A 20,824-nucleotide genomic window follows, 5' to 3' on the forward strand; every position below is an offset into this window, starting at 1 on the left:
TTTTCAGGATCTAACTTAGTGCTTGGCATATCACAGGTGCTCAATAAATGTGGGAAGGAGAAAGAAAGTAAGGATAAAAGGAAAGAGAAGCCGGGCTCGGTGGCTCAGCCTGTAATCCCACGCCTTTGGGAGGCTGAGGTGAGTGGATTACCTGAGCCCGCGGGTTCGAGACCCGCCTGGGCAGCGAGACCTCATCTCTACAATAAATCAAAAAATCAACTGGGCGTGATAGCGCATGCCTGTAATTCCGGCTACTTGGAAGGCTGAGGCGGAAGATCGCCGGAGCCCAGCAGGTCGAGGCTGCGGTGGCCAGGAGCGGCTACTGCACTCCAGTCTGGGTGACAGAGTGAGACTCCAACTCAAAAAAAAAAAAAAAAAAAAAAAAAAGGAAAGAGAGAAGGAGAAACTTTTAAGCCCTTGAAATCAACTGATAGGTCACATAAAATTTTAGAGTAATAGGAACTTTGAACACCAAATGCTCTGATCTTTTCATTTTTTAGTGTTGGAAGAAATTGAGGCTCCTTGGCTGGTTGGGTTGCTCCAGCCTTCTTCCCAGCACAATTCTCTCTGTGTATTTTGCCAGGATTCTCAGTAAGAGGACACAGGTGGCAGTCATTACAATGGCTTCCCTCTTCCTAATCTTTCCCGAAGCCAAGCCTGTTTCCACCCAGAATTATTGTGACTGTCACCTCCCTATCCATCAGTTACTTCACATTTTCCAAGAAAATGAAAAATAGCTTCTATTCTTAAATAGTTGATGCCTTTTAGGCCAAGGAAATGAGAGAAGGCATCACAGAGAGGGGACTTTAAAAAATAATAATGGTTGGACACAATAGGAAAGAAATAGGGACAAGTGATGGGCCTGCTAATGCCACTTCTGGGTTATTCTTGTTACAAACTTGATTCATCAAAACCTCTGGGAATTTTCTTAGACATTCTTCTAAATTAACAGTACTAGAAATTTAAAAGTGACTTCAAGAGACATGAGGATGTTATATTTGTTTTATTCTGGGAGCATATGTATAGAGGTAAGCATTTTAAACCACCAACATATATTCTATACCAAAAGTGAAGCTTATCTTATTTCTTTTTGGAATTTAGAACCAATTTATGATGAATAAGCAATGGCTATTGTTTTGTTTTTTCTTTCAATGAAAAATGATTAAGAAAAAGAAAAGAGAGACACCGTAAATTGTGTTCAACAATGTACTTGAGGGCATAATGGAAAACTGTACATGACTTTCTTGAGGGGGTAGAATATATATACCAAAAAGTTTGCTGTTTAATAATATGAAAAGTTAGACTTCTTAATTATTATTTTGTGAGATCTTCATTCTCTGCTATTCCTGATCATCTCATATTTAAAAACAAACAAGCATGTCTATATCAACTCAGGCTATTCCCCCACCCAATAATAAATAAGGACCAAGTTCTTACTATGCCAATACATTGTACTGTTAGTGTTGGAATTTTATTGTTGTGAGTGCCTTTTGTTGGAAAATGAGATTTATCACATATTCTTTATTTGAGATTTGGTTGTGTGGAGGCAAATAAAGGATGCATATCTTAAACGCATATATTGTAAAAATGTAGTCCACCTTGAACATCCATAGAAAAGTTTAAAAGTTCATAAGTCAAAAGAGATACATTCATAATGAAAAGAGAAGGAAAGGGGGCAACTCGAACTTCAGTCTCTTCCTTATACCCAGAGAAGAAACAGCAATTGCTATTCTGGTGACTGTGGAAAAAGCACCCCTGCCTTCTGTCTTTTCTACATTTGTTAAACAAGAGCCTTTTTTTGGAACCAGACACTGTTTGAGGGTGCCATGTAAAAAAATTAATGTCAAACTGAAGAGAAAATATAAACCCTTAGAAACAATTGTGATTTAAGACTGTATGCTACAGTTAGTACAAGCCCACCTTTCCCCCAGAAAAAGAAGACAGAACACTGCTTCTGAAATAGCATCTCTTCTTTCCTTCCGTCTACCTCATAGCACAGAAATAAGCGGTTCACCCATTGTCCCTCTGCCTTTCTGACTTCTGATTCCTGGAGACTGAGAAAGTCCTAATTTTAATTCTGTGTGCCTACCTAGCCTGGAAGCAGACAAAGAAATAGTACAAAAAATCACCATATTTTTTGAAAGGAGGAATAATTCGAAGAGAATCTGGCTTCCTTGTTTAATACCTTTCCTGTCCACATATAAACTATTGGGGGGAAATATCTGATATACTTTGAGAGAGGCAGGTTGATCTGTTTCATCTACCACATTGATATTGGTTGCCATCTTTAGTAGTTGAGCCAAATGTTACCCAGTGAATACAATGTCACTAAATGGTTTTTAAAAAATGAAAGTGCATTTTTAGTAATTTTTCTAATGGCTATATTATAGTATTCATTCAACAAATATTTATGTGAATAATCAAACCTGAGAATGCAATAGCCAATGAAAAGGAGAAAATAGAAGAAGGGAAATGCAGAAAGACATAATATAAGAAAACGTCTGAGAGCTAAAGAAAGGTACTGGTCTTAAAGTTTAAATAGCAAAAATAGGAATGAAGTGGATTCAGGTAATGTGAAAATAAAGCCAAAAGATGATAGATAAATGAAAAAGGCTTAAGTTTTTTTCTCCCCAAAAGAAAGTTAAGGTTGATAATGGGAATAAATGTACGAGAAATGTATTAGCCAAATATAAACCATGCTGAAGCATGCAGGATTTTCAACAACTGGAGAAGGAACTAAAAAAGATTCATATTAACTTGTTAGTAGGGATGTTTCCTTTGGAAAGACATGGGTCATAGTATTGGAATTATAGCAATTAAGATTATCGTAATCTATTATATGGCTCTGCAGGAAATTATAGTTGCATTTTTCATACTCATATAAATTTTTATTGTGTTAATTTTAAACTTTCAGAATCAACTTACATGTAAATAATGGAAGTCCTAATTGTGGATACCAGATAAGATAAAATATTTGAAAATGTAAAAGTAAGTTTAGCTAATAAGAGTTGGAAGTAAAAGAACTGGGAGATAAATATCCTCCTGTCACAAACAGAGAAGCCAAGGGATATTCTCTCTCTTTTTTTTGGTTTTTATAACTTTTTATTATAAAGATATGGGGTACAATTCAGGGTCAAGTATGCAAATGGTCTCTGTACAGGTAAAGTTTGGCCCTCACTTTGGTATGGATGAATCAAGGAAGTGTTTAAGTATGTTGCTTGAGAGGTGACTGGGTAAGAAAGAACACCAGTGACAGAACTCTTTCAGAAGGAAGGAAGTAAAGCAGATGGAAGACAGAATCAGAGACTTAAAGCCTCGTCAATCAGAACAGGATATTATAGTTGAACTCTAAAGTCAATCAATCATTCAAGAAAAAGCATTACACATATATTAGGAAACATAAAAGTAATTTCCAGAAATTTAAGATTAGAAATGCTGAAAATAGTTTGGGAGAAGCAGAACTGGGGCATAGAAAAAAATCATTGCTTTTTATTTTAACCCCTCTGAATAACTTTTGAAAAACTATGCCTCTGTCTCATTGGTAAATAATAGTTCTTTTTAAGATTACTACCATTTAAGAAGCATTTGTTATGCTTGTCATTGATCTAAGTATTTAACATGAATTATCCCAATTCTCACAATAGCCCTATGAAGTAAATTCTATTATTCCCTTCATTTTGTAAGATTAAATAAATATTTAACTAGTTGAAGACAACCTATCCAAGATGATTCTGTTACTCAGGAGTTGCATTTGACTTTGAGTAACAGAAAACTGAACCAAATGGTAATGTAGACAAATTAGGGATTTTTAATTTCATTTTTGTGTGTGTTTTATTCAGTTTTTCTTCTTTCTTTTTTCTTCTTTGTCTCTCTCTCTCTCTCTTCCTCTCTCTCTCTCTCTCTCTCTCTCTCTATATATATATATATATATATATATATATATTGGTGTGGTGGGAGTCCTGAAGGTAGGTGGTTTCTTGCATTGAGTCAGTAGCTAAGAGATAACAAGGCTAAGGCCCCTGTAATTCTCATGGCTTTTTCCTCATAGAACAGGACACCTCTGCAGCTCCAACCATTCTATTTGTGTTCCTATCAGCAAAAAGAAAATGACACCTATATCAGGAAACCACAATTTCCTAGAGCCCCCAACAGACTTCTGCTTACATGTGACTGGCCGTGTGGCATATACAACCCTAGTGGTTGAGAAAGTGGGGAAAAGTAGATTGTTCATTTGGACACATTTCAGGCCTGCATGATGGTGGGTTTCTGATAGGTAAAAAAGAGAAAATGGATATCAGGTAGCACTTAGCAGTGGGTCCCACAGCTAGAAAGTAAAAAAAATGGGGTTCTGAAATCCAGTAAATTGCATTTTTAAATAAACTAGAAAAGGAATCAACAACCTGAGAGTCAGGAGGGACTATTAAATAAACTGAGACCATTATTTTAATTTTATATTAGAAGACAAGAAAAAAACTGTATTTAAAGTTTATTCTCCCATGTCTTTCACAGAAAGGAAGGAATGATCAAATGTAAAATAATCAAGGCCAAAGGCATAGAATAGTTCTCATCGTAGAAGGACTCACAGGATCCAGTTACCAAGGACCAAACATCCCTTTCATTTGAGGAGAATAATTTAGCTTGCAAAAAAGGTTTAAAATAAGGTTGGGAGATATAATTAAGGTAATTTGAAACAAATTGATTTCCAAATGAGAAAATTATATTTTAGTAGAATTCTGTCATTAAGTTATAAGTTAATGAGGAATTACCTGTGCTTAGTTCACTAATTAATTTCCAAGGAATGCAGCTTAAATTTTGTCAAACAGATTTTGTAATAAGCAGATAAGCAACATGGCTTAACTCTCAAGAAATTGCTATTTCTCCCCTTTTTCTGCTTGACACACATTTTACTAAGAAAATTAACTGTGTTTCTTTTTCCTTTTACAACCTTTTTTCATTTAATCTCTTCAAACACAATTATTTTTAAAAATTAACAACACTATCGATTGTAATTACAGACTCTGCTTACATACATTTATTGTCTGTGGTAGGCAGCACTCAGGTGGATGCAACCAAAGTAATATTAACATTGAGGCTGTTAGAATTGAAGACATAATGGCAAATGTTTTCATAAAAGTCACACGAGACTGTTGGAAAAACCATTTCAAGAATGTACTAGATTGACATGAATCTATAGAAATGAAGCTTTGGGGGATCCCATAAATGAGCACTCAATTAACATTTTTTCAGTTGTACAAAGGAGAAATGACTCAGGAAACTACCTGAGGAAAAAGAAAAGGAGGTGGTCCCAGCAGATACCAAAAGTACACTTGAGACTCTTTCTTTTTTCTTCTATTCTGTGCCATGAGTGGTGCTCGTTTGGGAAGTTTTATTTTTTCTCTTTGAAGAATTATCTTAAAGTTTATTTTAATTTCATTTCACCACATTCAATTTTTCCCAGTGAGAGAAACATCAAGAAAACTAGTGTGTACAAGACCTGGCACCTCTCACGGGAACCTTGCCTTAGACCATAAGGGTATCACTTAGGACAATACTACTTCACTTATCTGGGAAAGATAGTTGAGCAATGGTTCTTCAGAATATAGCTTAAAAATATAAACCAAAACATCAAGCATGTTTCTTGATTCCCTAGACACAAACACTAAAGATTCTGAGTTTTGTTCATTGGAGAGCACCCCGTCCCCATGTTACATCCAATACTCCCGGTTTTTATAACCTATATCAGCATAGTTCACATTACAACAAGAATGCATAAAGCTAGCATCACAAGCCCTGTAGCCAAGAATAGTTATTGAAACTTGTAACAATAAAGGAGACAAATTAATTTGTTTCAAAAGATATAAAACATGGAACTAAGTATCTTTCATCTACACATTCATGTATGCAGTCAACTCAACTCAATGAGTATGAATTTATTACCTCTTTTATAAAAAGGATAAGATATGTGATCCCACATAAATTATGGAATGACATGCTTCCTTTCCTTCCATCCGCTTTCCCACAGTTTCCTAGGAAATGGGCATTATGTCACATTTTCTATACTTTTCCACCTTTATGCTAACTGCCTCTCCCCTAGCTCCAGTGATGTGGTTGTCATGGAAACCGCTAGGCTCTTACCTCAATTACTTGTTCAAGAGGTAAACCAATCAGACCTCCCCCAATTCTTCAAAAGTGAGGGAGTCAATGAGACTCTCTGGTGACAGGAGGCCCCATGTGTGACAATTCTTGGTGCAGCAGTGGCCATGGGGGAAAACCAGTCAGCAGTGAAAAGAACAGTGCCTTCAGGAAGAGAAAGCAGGACAAAAACAGTGAAGAAAGTCCTCCTGTGTTCAAGCTCCATATTCCTGATGATCTTGTATTATAAATACATTCTTTGGCTGTGATTTGTTCAATTTTTTCTTTAATGACAGGAAATAACCCAGTATTCTTTATACATTCTCCTATTTTCTAAGTTAGTTTGAATTGTGCTTTTGTCAACTGTACCCTAAGGACATTTGGAACCACATGACCTGAAAAAAATTAATGCACCTTTCCTTGATTTGAGTAATGTGATACGCTAGTGTCCCAGTAGTGATAATGCTAGGTCCTAATATGTTTCTTGTTTTTTTGTTTGTTTGTTTGTATTTACGTATTGTTGGCAATAATTTCTCTTTGAGCATGGGATGAAAATGAGAACATTTTGACCATAAAATACAAGACCTGCACTGCTACCAAATATAAAGAAACTGTACTAGATTTTTTTCCAAAAGTCTAAATATTCTATGTAGTTTTATAAATGAGGTAACTTCTCAGAGAGTACTTTCTGGTTTTAACAAAAGACTTTATAGCTCATATACCATCTTTTACCATGAAAAGATTCTTCGCTGCATCATTGAGACAGATGTTTAGCAGTATGAATTCTGATGCTTGCTAGTAGGTGAGAGAAATGTGCTCAGTCAGGTGAAGCAGCTCTGAATGAGTCTCGCAATATTCCTCCTTACTCAAATCCCAAACTGCTATGAATAGAGGTAATCAAAATGACATGATTATCAATGACAACAAATCAGAGTTTTCCAATAAATGAAAGATAAATATAAAGCATTAAAAAATAGTTAGAACCTTTTTATGTGTCACAAATATCAAAATATTTTATTTTAAATTGCCATATATCCTAGGAATCTTTTAAAAATTACTTAAATAGAAAGAGGGGTCACATAGAATTTTTAGGGCAGTGAAACAACTCCACATGAGACAATAATGGTGGATACATATCCCTATAAATGTGTCCAAACCCATAAAATGTACAACACCAAGCATGAATCCTAATGTAAACTATGGATTCTGGGTGACAGTGATGTGTTAATGTAGGTCCATCAACTGTAACAAATGTACCCCTCTGTTGATGGATACTGATCATGAGGGAGGCCGTGCATATGGTAGGGATGGATCAGATGGGGAATCTCTGTATCTTCCACTCAATTTTCTGTGAACCTAAAATTGTACTGAACATAATATCTATTAAAAACGTAAGTACAATAAATAGAGTCTTCCAAATCAGGAACTTTGGAAAGACAGTAACCCTCTCCACTCTTGCCTGATCTGTGGTTGCTTTCTGCAGTTTCACTTACCTGCAGTCAACTGTGGTCCAAAAATATTGAATAGAAAATTCTAGAAATGTTATATAAGTTTTAATTTGCTCTGCATTCTAAGTAGCATGATGAAATCACACACCATCCCTCTCAGTCCTGCCCAAGATATAAATCATCCCTTTGTCCTTTATACCCACGCTGTATACATTAGCCACTCTTAGTTATTACTTAGTAGCCCTCTCCATTTCAGATGGAGTGTTGTGGTATTGCAGTGCTTGTGTTTCAGTCACTCTTATTTAATAATGACCCTAAAGTGCAAGAGTAGTGAGGATAGCAAAGTGTTGCATTTGTTCCATTTTACTTTTAGTTTTTGTTGTTAATCTCTTACTGTGCCTAATTTATAAGTTAAACTTTATCAGAGGCATATATGTATGTATGCATAGTAAAAAACATAGTACATAGGGTTCAGTACTGTCTATGGTTTCAGGCATCCACTGGAGGTCTTGGAATGTATCCCCTGCAGATAATAGAGGACTACTGTACCTACTTTCAGGCTATTATCATTTGTCATTTATTTTTACTTATTAGATTAACTCTTAGCTCACAATTATATATACATACAATATATATTTTATATATATAGACAATACATATATATAGGGGTGCCAAAAATATATATACCTTTTAAGTGATTTTAAGAGATGTTCGCCATAATCAGAAGTGCCTGTACACTGATGGTAATCACGTTGAGCACCTCTTGTAATTGCAGAAGTCAAACATGACTTGCATTCATCTTATTGAGTATTGCAATTTTTTTCCTTTCTTAAAATGTGTATACTTTTGGCACCCTCTGTATATATGCATGTGTTTATGTGTGTGGGGGGCATATATGCGTGTGTATATATACATATGAAGGAGAGATTGATTCAGTATACCTTTTAGAATATTCTCATTTCTTCAAAGAATTCTTCTTTTAGATTGGAAAATATGGTTTATTTAGAAAGTAAATTAGAGAGAGAGTAAGAGAGAGAGAAGACTCACCTCTCCAAGGTAGGAAAGGGGACCAAAGCTTAGGAAACATGGTAGTGGCCATTGATCACTTTAAATGAATGTATGTTTTTGAAGGCAAAGGATAAGACTCTGCCTTCTTTGTGACTCCTGCTGGTTGGTATTGGTTGGCAGCCAAGGCCAGTAGCCTTACATGCCACAGTGCCACGATGCCATCTAGTATAGTCACTGTGCAGCACTTTGTTTCTACCAACAGGAGTAGTACTGGCAATGGCCTGTGTTTGAGCTCAAATCTCAAACAAGCAAAAACCTTCCCCTCTTTTAAATACAATGAACACCAACACCCTAAAAGAAAAATTGGTTAAGCATATGAACAGGAAATTTATAAAAAAGCACAAGTAGATCAGCCCCCAGATATATAAAATGATATTCAACTATGCTGGTCAGTCAGGATGCCAATTAAGGTCAATGCAGGATCCCACACTGCATTCATCAGGTTTGAAAAAAAGTTCAGAATGTCTGATAACAGCACATGTTTTCAGAAATTGGAAAAAGACAGTCTCTCATATGTTACCTATAGAGTGTTCTTATGTCAATATCTAGTACCAACAGAGGCAACATGAAGCATATTTGTTGAAAAATAAGTATTTCTCAAGAAAAAAATCTGTAAACCTCCATTAATAAAGAATGGATTAATAAATTATACATTTCTACAGTTGAATAATATAGTAGTTAAAATGAATGAACTAGATCTACATGCAACCTCAGGACTCATTTTAGACACAATGTTAATTGCAAATAGCCGTGGCCCAAAAAATATGTACAGTGTGCTATGGTTTATGCAATATTTTAAACATGCAGGAGCCCACATCAGGGACAAGCAAACTTTTCTGTAAAGGGTCAGACAGTAAGCATTTTGAAACTCTGTTTCAATAGCTCAACTCTGTCCTGGCAGCATGACAGCAGCCCTAGACAATACATAAATGAACAAGAGTGGCTATGTTCCAATAAAGCTTTATCTACAAAAACAGGCAGCAGGCGTGATTTAGCCTTCGGGCCTCAGTTTGCCCACTCCTGAGCATTACCATTTTCCTGAGAATACTATTTAAAAATAGATATGACATTGATACCTGCCTTTCAAAATAGAGCTTATTCCTGGGACCAGAGGGAGCAAAATGAGATTAGGGAGAAGCACAGGATGGATTAGATTTAAGCAGCATTGCAACATTTTAAGTACATATTTTTTAATAATAATAAAGCATAAATTACAAAATGTTAACATTTGTTAAATTTGGGTTGGTGGGCATATGTGTTACATTATTCTATCTTTATATGTAACAAATAAGTAACAATGAAAAAAGAAAAGATAAAATAAATACAGAAAAATATTAAAGATCACATGAATCAGAATGATGGAAAACAGGCACATATGCAATAATGGTATTTCTTCCAGAAGATACTGTCTTTGTCTATATACTCCTCTAAGTTGTAAGTTAAATTGCCAATGGGAGAAATTTCTATCTGTTCTCAGAATTAGGAAGAGTTGCTGAACTACTACACAAGTGGTATTTGGATCTAGGGCAACTGTGAATCACGTTAGGATTGAATCTCCCTCTTTCCATTGGCTAAACCAAGTTAGAATTGAATTGATGACCTGCATCTATCAAAACTCCAATACTTTAAGCCTGTGTTTTGTTACTGACATCACTCCTTTCTTCATCTTATCACCTGTCCTCTACTTTGTTTACTTTATCATCACAACATAGTGATAAGATATTCAGACTCTAGAGGGAAATATCCCAAGTTCAAATCCCAGGTGTGCCTATAACTTACTGTATGGCCTTATGAATATCTCTGTGCCTCAGCTGTTCTGTCTGTAAAATGGGTTGGTAATAACAGAATATATTTCATAGGGTGGTTGTGAAGATTTAAATGAGTTAGTTATTTGCAAATGCTTAGAGTAATGTCTGATCCATAGCAAATACTAAAGCTGTTATATAGATGATTTATCTTTCTTGTCTTGTTTATTGTATGTATCAGCCAACCTAAAAGTTTGGTTTTTTTTTTTTTAAAGATGTGGAGTACAAGCTGGGCTCGGTGGCTCAGCCTGTAATCCCGTGCCTTTGGGAGGCTGAGGTGAGTGGATTGCCTGAGCCCGCGGGTTCGAGACCTGCCTGGGCAACTTGGCGAGACCTCATCTCTACAATAAATCAAAAAATCAGCCGGACGTGGTAGCACATGGCTGTAGTTACGGCTACTTGGAAGGCTGAGGTGCAAGGATCGCTGGAACCCAGTGGGTCGAGGCTGCGGTGGCCGGGAGCGGCCACTGCACTCCAGTCTCAGTGACAGAGTGAGACTCCAACTCAAAAAAAAAAGATGTGGAGTACAATTCAGGATTAGGTAACAAATGTTCATTATACAGGTACCTTGTTGATGAAGTGTGCCCCTCCCTCCCCTAACAATTTCCTTCAACTGCCAATCCCAACCCCCTCCCCTGGCAGTTTCCCACTACTGCCAATCCCTTTCTTTTAGTATTATGATAATTTTTCAAGGTCTGCTTATGAATGAGAACATATGGTACTCTTCTTTTTTTCTGTGATAGATCGCTGAGTATGATCAACTCTAAATCTATCAAAGTTGCTGTGAAGTCCATATGTTTGTCCTTCTTTATGGCTGCATAATATTCCATTGTGTATATGTACCACATTTTTTAAATCCAGTCCAGCTTCGATGAGTAACATGGTTGGTTCTGTGTTTTTGCTATTGTGAATAGAGCTGCAACAAACATGCATGTGCAGGTATCTTTTTGGTAGAATGACTTGAGTTCTTCTGGATATATTGCCAATAGAAGGATTGCTGGGTCATATGGAAGGTCAATTTCTAGTTCTTTCAGAAATCGCCACACTGTCTTCCAAAGAGGTTGCACTAATTTGTATTCCCACCAGCAGTGTAGAAGCATTCCTTTTTCTCTACATAAGAGTGCAGTGCCTAAGAGTACAAGTTTGGGAATCCAAGAAACCAGACATCTAATTCCAAACTGTGACTTTTGTTAGCTCTGAGGACATAAATACGTTTTATAAGTGCTTTGAAACTATGGATCTGTAAAATGAAGACAGTAACTGTACATACATGCTAGAAAAATGTTGTGATAATGAGTTGTTAATCAATGCAAAGAACTTAGCTCAGTACATAGTAATTGCTCAATAACTATAAGAGTAATCGATCATTGTGAAACAATTGTTAGTAGTGTTATGCAAACACAGAATGTCTTGTGTCAAGAATGATAGAACTTAAATAGCCTTAGAAATAAAAGTACATTTAACTTTGTGGTGTGATAGGAAAAGTTGGTGTATCTGATGCTGTCAAGACTAGCATTTCAGTAACCGAAACTTGTGTGGGGATAAAAGGAGTTGGAGAAATAACCTCACAGACATTATATACAAACATGTACATTTAAACTCCAGCTAAAACTGCACAGAAGTTGATCTTCATAGCCATTTTCTTTAGCTAAGGTCTATGTTGTCCCCTTCATGAGAAGAGATTGATCATAAGGCAGAGAAAATATCACTTAAGCTTCAGGGTTTAAAAAAAAAGCTTCAGGGCTTGAATATCAGGGACTGAAACAAGTTGAGTGGTAATCATCATAACTGCATCCCTGAAAGTAGAAAAGCAAATCTTCCAGATTAAATAAGAAGTTGTCCTTCCAATGCCATAACTAACCAAGACCCAGCACTGGATTTACGAAAACACTGAGAAAGTAGGTTCTGTTTACATTATAGCAAAGCGTATTTCAGAATCTTATGATGAATCAAGGCTGCTTTAAGCTGTCCATATCTCTTTGACTATGTTGTTATGATATGCTCAAACTTCAATGTACAAAGTGTAAGAGTTTGCTGAACAAAATGCCTATTCTTTATCAAAAGATGTGTTGTCAAGTCTAAAATCCTGCATTTCAAACAGACTTTCAGTCAATGCGGCAAGTCTCCTCTAGAACATTACTACTCATGGCACAGTCTAACATAAACCTCACCTGGGGTCTCCTTAAAATGCAGAATCTCTATCCCCTCTCCAGACCTACTGAACGAGCATCTACATGTTAGTAAAACCCCCAGTGGTTTATATACACATGAAAGCTTAAGAAGCACTGTTAACATACGTAAACCAATTTTCCCAAAGCTTTGGTTCCGTATCCCTTATTTGCACAAGATAACTACTTCTGATACCAAAAAAACCCTGAAATACAAATTTTCTTGCCATAGCAGACTCTAACGGTGCTCTGCCCATATTCTCTCTGATCTGTTGATCATTCTCATGAACAACACCTCTGTGGACTTTCACTCCCCACATCCAGCACCCATCTCTCTTTGATCGTTCTGTCCTCTGGACACTGGAACCCACTCTGTCCGCTAGCCAGGAAAACAGAAAAGGTGCCTGGGAATTTCCTTTCCCTCCAGAAGTTTTTAACAAGACGGACAGGCACAGGATTTCCATACTCCAGCTCCCTTGTCCCTGATCAGAAATCACAAGACTTTCATGTGAACACAAAGCCAGGTGGATGAGGGGTGTCCCCCACCCACCAGGTGTTTCCTCAAGCATGAGGAAGGACAATCCCAATTAAATCACAAGACTTTTACATGAACACAAAGCCAAGTGGATGAGGGGCGTCCCCCACCCACCAGGCGTTTTCCCAAGCATGAGGAAGGACAGTCCCAAAATTATCTCACTGTTCCTTATGCTTGGTTAATGTTCCTCAAAAGCAATACAACAATTCTAACATCATAATATTCTAATAATCAATAACTTTTAAAACTTATGGATACACAACACCTAATGACTAACTTAAATCTTAATATCTTTCTACTCTATGCTAATTCTACCTACACTATAGAAACTCTTAATTATAGCTCAAACCAGTTCCTAAAGAATGTGGCCCAGTCCAAAGATCATGCTGGGCCATTTCTAGGAACAAATGATTACAATCCCTTAACAAAATGACTATTCTAAAATCCTATATATCTATCTTAATTTCTATAAAAGTTTCTAATTTCTAATTCTAATATATAAAGCTGATCATCAGCAATAAAGCTTCTAAAAATAAAACCCAAATATAAACTGTAAATTGTACTAAGGCCAAAACCACAATAGTAGAAAATGGGAACAATGAAATTTCTAAAGATAGTTATATTCTTATTAAACCTCAAAATATCATGTTTGATCATGCTTGAACTAACATAATTCCCTGATGTTAGCATGACCTATTCTACAATACTTTCTATGAGTAAAATAAATTCAATTTCTATAATAAGTAGAAAAACTCTACACTAACTGTAGCTAAAACCAGTTTAAAGGAATGCAGTCCAGTCCAAAGTACACGCTGGGCCCTTAGGAATGTGGCCCAGTCCAAAGTTCGTGCTGGGCCATTTCTGGTAACTCTAGATAACCATCTAAAGCTGAAAACAGTTCTCCATATGTATATACTAATTCTACAAATATACTTTTAAATCTTATAAAGAAGCTTGTACCGTATTAAAGGCTCCCAAATATGACCTGAGTTTGAAGTATATTAAGTTTAAAGCCGAAACTGTAGTCTGTGAGATACGGGAACAATGGACTCCTAAAGTTAGCCATGCCTGTCGTACATTCAGAGCTTCATGCTTAGATCATCAAGGTTCCTTCTGATGAGATGTGCCAAATATCAAAAAAGGGAAGAGGAAATGGGCCAACAGCTCCTGAACACATCCTAGTGGTCTCAGGGTCTACAGCCCACCTTAGTCCCTAACGTTCAGGTGGGCCTCCGTGGCCAGCTCCTAACATGAGCCCAAGAGTTTGAGGCTACAGTGAACTATGACTGTGTCTCTTCACTCCAGCCTGGGTGACAGAATGTCTCTAAAAAACTAAATATAAAAAAATTAATTTCACTTCTTTTTACTTTTTTCAATTTGGCTGCTAGAAAATTTTACATTACATATGTGGCTCACGTTTTATTCCTATTGGACAAGATATATAGCTTTCAACCTAAAAGGTCAGAAAAGTTAAATATCCCTAGCTTTTTCTAATGTATTTACTGTACCTATTTCTGTGTTGAATTTGCCCCCAGTAAACCTACAAAACTACACCTTGCCCTCAATTACGAATACATTTACCAATGCATAATGTTGTATGAAGCTAGAAATGCCTCAAGTTGGACCCTTAGCCCAGAATATACTATACTGGAAACATATTTTAAAAACCAGTGCCAGTAGTCATTACTCTGTTTAAATTATCTAATTTGAGGAAAATTGATTTTCAAGGTGCTACAAAGTTATTCTAATGTTTTTCTGTGTGCATCAAATTTGGTAGTCCATAATTTTTCTTCCCTCTTGCAGCTATTCTGTGCTGTCTTTTCTAAGTCCTCTGCTGATATATAAGGTTTAAGGCCTCATTATTACTCACCTGTACTATTGCAGCTTCCTAACTGAGTTTTTCTTCTTTGGAGTCTAAGCCTCAAATGCATCTTTAATGTGACTGCCAAATGGACTCCCTAATACAGAGCCTAGTCCTGGCTCTCTTCGTCTTTTATTCTATAAAAAGAACTTTGAAAGTATTACTTTATTTGCTAACTCATCTCCAGACGCCTTAATGTTCTCCACACTCTGACTCCAACTCTATTTTTTTTTGCAATTCCCTCTGTGTTTGCTAATTCCTAGTAGACTATGTTTTGTTCCCTCTAATTCCTGTCCTGTTTGCTCACTTCTGGTTCTTTTCCCAGTTTCCTTCTTTTTTTTCATCGGTCTATGCCCCTTGTTCCTTCAGTCCCATCTCAAATGTTACCCTATTACATAACATCATATTATAAGTGCCTTAGGTCAGGAAGCAAAAAACAAAAGGCAAACCAAACAACAGTAGAAATAACAAAAAACAGGCAGTAAAGCTGCTGAACAAAAAATATGTTATTTCATGGAAGAGGGAGCCAAGTCAAATACAAAAATATCAAATGATTTCTTAGCTATCATGCCATCTTCTCTTGGAGAATGTTGCAGGGTTTGAGGCCCAGAATGTTTATTGTGTTCAAAATCATCACCTGGAATAGAATCTCAACTACTGTGTGTGTGTGTGTGTGTGTGTGTGTGTGTGTGTGTGTGTGTGTGTGTTCTATTCAGTTTTTCTGTAAATGAAATCACTACTGAGTGGTATGAGGTAGGGATTAAGACTAAGGGAATAGTGAGGGATTAGCTAAATTGGGAGAAGGGAGAGTACTCTGTATCATATGGCATTGTGACTGCACCTGGTTTAGAGAACTTACAGAACTGTAATTAACATTTAAAGATTCCTTTGATATGAGTAGTAAAGCAGGAAGATTATGTTTACAGTTCTATTGAAAATATATTTGACTACATTTTAAACTTCTCAGCTGGGTATGGCTCAGGTTTGTAATACCAGCACTTTGGGAGGCTGAGAAAAGAAGAAAAAAGGGTTGTGTGAACCCAGAAGTTCAAGACCAACCTAGGCAACATAGTGAGACCTCGACTCTAAATAAATAAATAAATATACACATACATGCATACATATACATACATACACACATACATACGTATTACCCAGGCTTGGTGGCACGTGCTGTAGTCCTAGCTACACAGGAGGCTGAGGTGGAAGGATTGCCTGGGTCTGGGAGGCCAAGGCTGCAATGAGCCATGATCATGCCACTATACTTTAGCCTAGGTAAGAGAGTGAGACCTCGACACAAAAACAAACAAAAAATAAACTTCTCTATAACCCTTAACTGTTTATAAGTCAAAGAAAATAGTACAAAGTACCCAGTTATTGAAAGGCAATATAGCAGTTTCCTGTCAAATAGGGATTTAAAAAAGAAGAAAATCTTTGTTTTTGTATAAAGACCATTTCCTTAGGAAAAGAGTAGTCACTCAGAGATTTGAAATTAATGATGTCATTTTTGCCCAAAGAGGGTTGGGGGTAGGGAGAAAAAGAAAAAAAAAAAAAACACCTTTGGCATGCAAATTGAAATAATTTATTTTCCTGGAAGCTGAGCTAAAAGCATATGTCTATTGATTATGCAGTATTTAAGCTAATGCAAGTTTGATTTACATTTTTCAGGAATGGACAAATGAGGTTTTCAGTTTGGCAACAAATCTGCTGGCCCAAAACATGTCCAGGGACGCATTTCTGGAAAAAGCGTAAGTAGCTCTAATTTTATTGCTAAGGGTGTTGCTTCTTCTGAGTCAGTTTCCTTTCTCCTTTGTGAGTCTTTTGTTTAGGCTGCACTGACTTCTCACATGGATAAACATAAATTTCCCTTTGGGGTTTGTTAGAGAACTGATACCTCCAGTGCTCGGAATTGGAAGACTTCCAAGAAAGATGGTTCCTTCCTCGGAGCTGCTCATCCGTGTTATACCTGAGCTGAGCTCGCCTGATTGTCAATGCCTTTGACATACAATAAGGAGACACTTCCAAATCTTGACAGCTGTGCTCAGAACTAAAAATTATTAATTTCAGAGTGTCTTCTGTTTCTACATCTGCTTATGTACTCTCAATTATTAATCCAAGGAACAGCATATGCTCCTCATTTCTCTAGAGTCATAGATCTCTGATAGATGCTACAGTAACTTCCCTGCCTACTTAAATCAATAGACAGATGTCGTGATTCCAGCCCATGTGGACAATCCCAGCAAGTATTAGTAAGAAGAGAGAAAGAAAGGATGTAAAGGAAAGAGCAAAAGGAAAGAGAAGCATAACAGATTACCAGAGCACTCTGGAATTGCAACAGCTTTTCTAAAAATGGTTTGACCAAGGAAAATAATGACTTATGCCAAATGAGCCATGAGGAAAGCTGGTTGTGTTCATTTTGGAAGCTGTGGCTGCTCAGGAGGTTGGGAAGTCTTTAAATCCAAACCACAAGTGGAAACATTAATAGGTGGTCCTCTATTTTCTTTAATGGCATTCTCTCTTCCTTCTCCTTATGTAAGACGTACCTATCATTCCACATCTACTACTTCAGCCACATTCCTTTTTTACTCATCTGTGAGTTCCTTTTACTTTTAGCCAATACTTCACAGGTCTTCACTTAAATGCTTTTCATGAGATCACCTCCTCGTCTGAGTTTGTTACCTCAAGGACCTTTTCTACATGCTTCTACCTCCTTTCTTTCTTCTTCCTTCTTACTTTGTCTTTAATTTTATCATCCTTCTTTTAATGAACATTTCTGGAACATCTGTTGGTTGAGGCAATGTTCATGGAAGGGGGCATAGAGATAAATGTTTTACCTGAAACATAGCTTGTTATAGCTAGTTGACTAATCAGTATATATTGAAAATGACTGGTTCAGATGTGTGTCTTCCTGTGGACATCCCAGAGCATCCCTTTTGGTGAATATATTGTAAACATTTTTGCTGCATAAATCTAGATATGGGATTGCTGGGTCTTAGTGTGTGTGGTTTTCTAAAGTAGTATTCCCAATTTACACAGTCATCAGCAGCAATTGAGAGTTCTGTTGTTCTGTCTCTGTACCTATTTGTCTATAAGCAGTTGAAAAGATAAATACAGTTATATTCATAGAAGGGGATACATATAATAATTATAATGAATAATGTACGACTATAAGCAAAATAGGATGGATCTCAGAAACATAATATTGAGTGAAAAAAGCCAAGCACAAAAGAACATCATTCCATGTATGTGAGGTTCAAAAATAGCCAAAACTAATCTATGTTATTTAAAGTCAGGATAACAGTTCCCTTTGGGGGCTAGACTCTGGCAGGAGCTGTGGGAGAGACGACTGGAATGCTACTAAAGGACAATATTCTGTTTCTTGATCTGGATACGGATTGTGGAGACTTGGGCAATTTGTGAAAATTCAGCAAATTGTACAAAGGCATGGGCCTTTTTCTATGTATTTTATTCTTCAACAAAAAGCTTTTCTAAAAAATCAAACTCTTACTTTTCTGCTTCTCCAACAGCTATACTAAACTTAAGCTGCAAGTCACTCCAGAAGGACGCATTCCTCTCAAAAAGTAAGCTTCGTGAGCATTTCCCATTATTCATTTTCTTTTTTGCAAAGATTTGAATCCGTGCCATGGTTCTGCTTTGTTCCTCCGTCAGTCTAAGTGTGAGCATGGAAATGCATGGTGGCCCTGTCCTCGTGCATGTCTCATATCAGAGCAGCTGCTTTCCTCACAGACATGTCCCTGGGGTCCTCCTATCTTGTGGCATCATTTTCAAGAAATAGCAAAGCAGGAAGGGGGTGGAGGATGTCAAGGGACCTTGCTAGTAAAGCCAAAAGACCATCTGAGGTTCAGACTTATTCTAAGAGTAGAAACAGGGTGACTTCAGTGCCTCTTTCCACCAAGATGGCTCTAGGCCTAAAGCAAGGGTTGCAACCTCAGATGCCAGCAGGAGCTAGGCAAGGAATGTCAGTGACAAAGCAAGTCAGGAGTGGGAAGGAAAACTAAAGAGCAAATCTGTCTAAAAAAGACAACTCACTGCCACCATACACCCCATAGGATTGGTGAGCGCCAGATACCATTAATGTCTCAATAAGATCCATAAACCCAGATCTGTATATTAAGTTGTCCAAGGCTTGAGTTCTATTTTTTAAAACCAAATTAGTGACCAAAGAAAGTATATCTCTAAGCATATCCAACCAAAAGTCTTTAACCTTTGACTTGCAAGCTACCAATAAGCTTCTGTTAATGAACAAATTAATTATTAATAATACAATAGGTGGGGCATTAAGTAGCAGTAGCAAGTAGACTGAGCTGGTAGGGATGTTTATCTTAATGCTTAGTATTAAATGTTATTTAGTGCAATATTTTCATTTTTTACATTTTTAAAAATTGATATTCACTTTATTTATTGGAAAACTTTTTAAAATGGGACAACTTGGGAATGTGAATACAGCTTTTATTCTTTTTAATTTTTTAATATTATTTTTCTTTCTTTTTTTTACATGAGAAAGCAGGATTTATTGAGGGGACAGAAGAGCTGCCACAGTGGGAGAGGACCCAAAGGGGTGCCCTATTTTTTTTTTTTATTTCGATAGCTTTAGGGGGTACAAATAGTTTTTGGTCGGGACTTTAAGCGTACCATCCACCCCCAACTGTGCACACTGTACCCAACAGGTGATTTTTTTTGTCCCTCCACCCCTGCCCTCATCCCACTGCATCTCCAGTATCCATTATACTATTCTCTGTGTCTTTGTGGATCCTTCGTTTAGTTCCCACTTACAAGTGAGCAATGCAGTATTTTTAACTGGGTCATCATTGTTTCGAAATATTGATTTTGTATTAGACACTTTCGTTTTTAAAAGCACAGATAACAGATCTTTTAGTTCACAGATGCAGATGCATGGAGAAATGGTTCTCTTTTAATTCTTTAAAGATGACTAATAAGTAGGTTGGATTCAATGGCATATTTTGAGGTGGCATCATCTGTTAGTGTTCCGTGCACCATTTAAACCTCTTTCCTTTGTCATTGCTTCACTTTGCAGCATATACCGCTTGTTTTCAGCAGACCGGAAGCGAGTTGAAACTGCTTTAGAGGCTTGTAGTCTTCCATCTTCAAGGGTGAGCATGTTGCCTTATGCTGTGGTTTGAATGTCCCCTCCAAAACTCATGGTGAAACTTAATCCCCAATGTGACAGTATTGAAAGGTAGGCTTTTAAAGAAGAGATTAGTAGCCCTCGTGATTGGATTACTCCATTCATGGATTAATGGATTCGTGGGTTTATCATGAGAAGGGAGCTCCTGGCTTTATAAGAGGAAGAAAGACCTGAGTTAGCATGTTAGTACATCCAGCCCCCTTGCCATGTGATGTCCTGTGCCATCTCGGGCCATGGCAGAGGGTCCCCACCAGAAGAAGACTCTCACCAGATGTGTCCCCTCAACCTTGGACTTCCTAGTCTCTCTTACTATAATAAAAATTTTTTTTCTTATAAATTACCTGGCCTCAAGTATTCTGTTATAAGCAACAGAAATGGGCTAAGACGAAAAATTGGTACTGGTTATTAATTAAGTTGTTGCTGATAACAAATCCTTAGAAATGCAGAAGCAGGTTTGGAACTGTGTATTGAGCAGAGGCTGAAAAAGCTCGGAGGAGCAAGATGGAAAAAACTGAGATTCTGGTCAGGGATTAGAAGACAAGAAGACTAGGCAAAGTTTGGAACTCCTTAGAGAAGAGTTAAAATAGCTCTTAATAATTCATACAAAATATGTGTTACCTCAGTGTTACCTAAACATAAT

At 37.0% G+C, this 20,824-nt stretch overlaps 1 protein-coding gene across 3 annotated transcripts in view; it reads left to right on the top strand.

Moving 5' to 3' along the window:
- Positions 1-20,824, top strand: part of PLCB1 (phospholipase C beta 1) — a 283,302-nt gene that overhangs the window by 17,974 nt on the left and 244,504 nt on the right. For all 3 annotated transcript variants that reach the window (XM_008055186.1, XM_008055185.1, XM_008055187.1), the window contains exons 2-4: positions 16,686-16,765; positions 18,545-18,598; positions 20,074-20,149. In XM_008055186.1, coding sequence (XP_008053377.1) covers positions 16,686-16,765; positions 18,545-18,598; positions 20,074-20,149 — 210 coding nt within the window. The remainder of the gene's footprint in view (positions 1-16,685; positions 16,766-18,544; positions 18,599-20,073; positions 20,150-20,824) is intronic.

The sequence above is a fragment of the Carlito syrichta genome, unplaced genomic scaffold (assembly GCF_000164805.1).
Source record: "Carlito syrichta isolate Samal-C Ts95f unplaced genomic scaffold, Tarsius_syrichta-2.0.1 Scaffold301764, whole genome shotgun sequence".
In the NCBI taxonomy this organism is placed as follows: domain Eukaryota; kingdom Metazoa; phylum Chordata; class Mammalia; order Primates; family Tarsiidae; genus Carlito; species Carlito syrichta.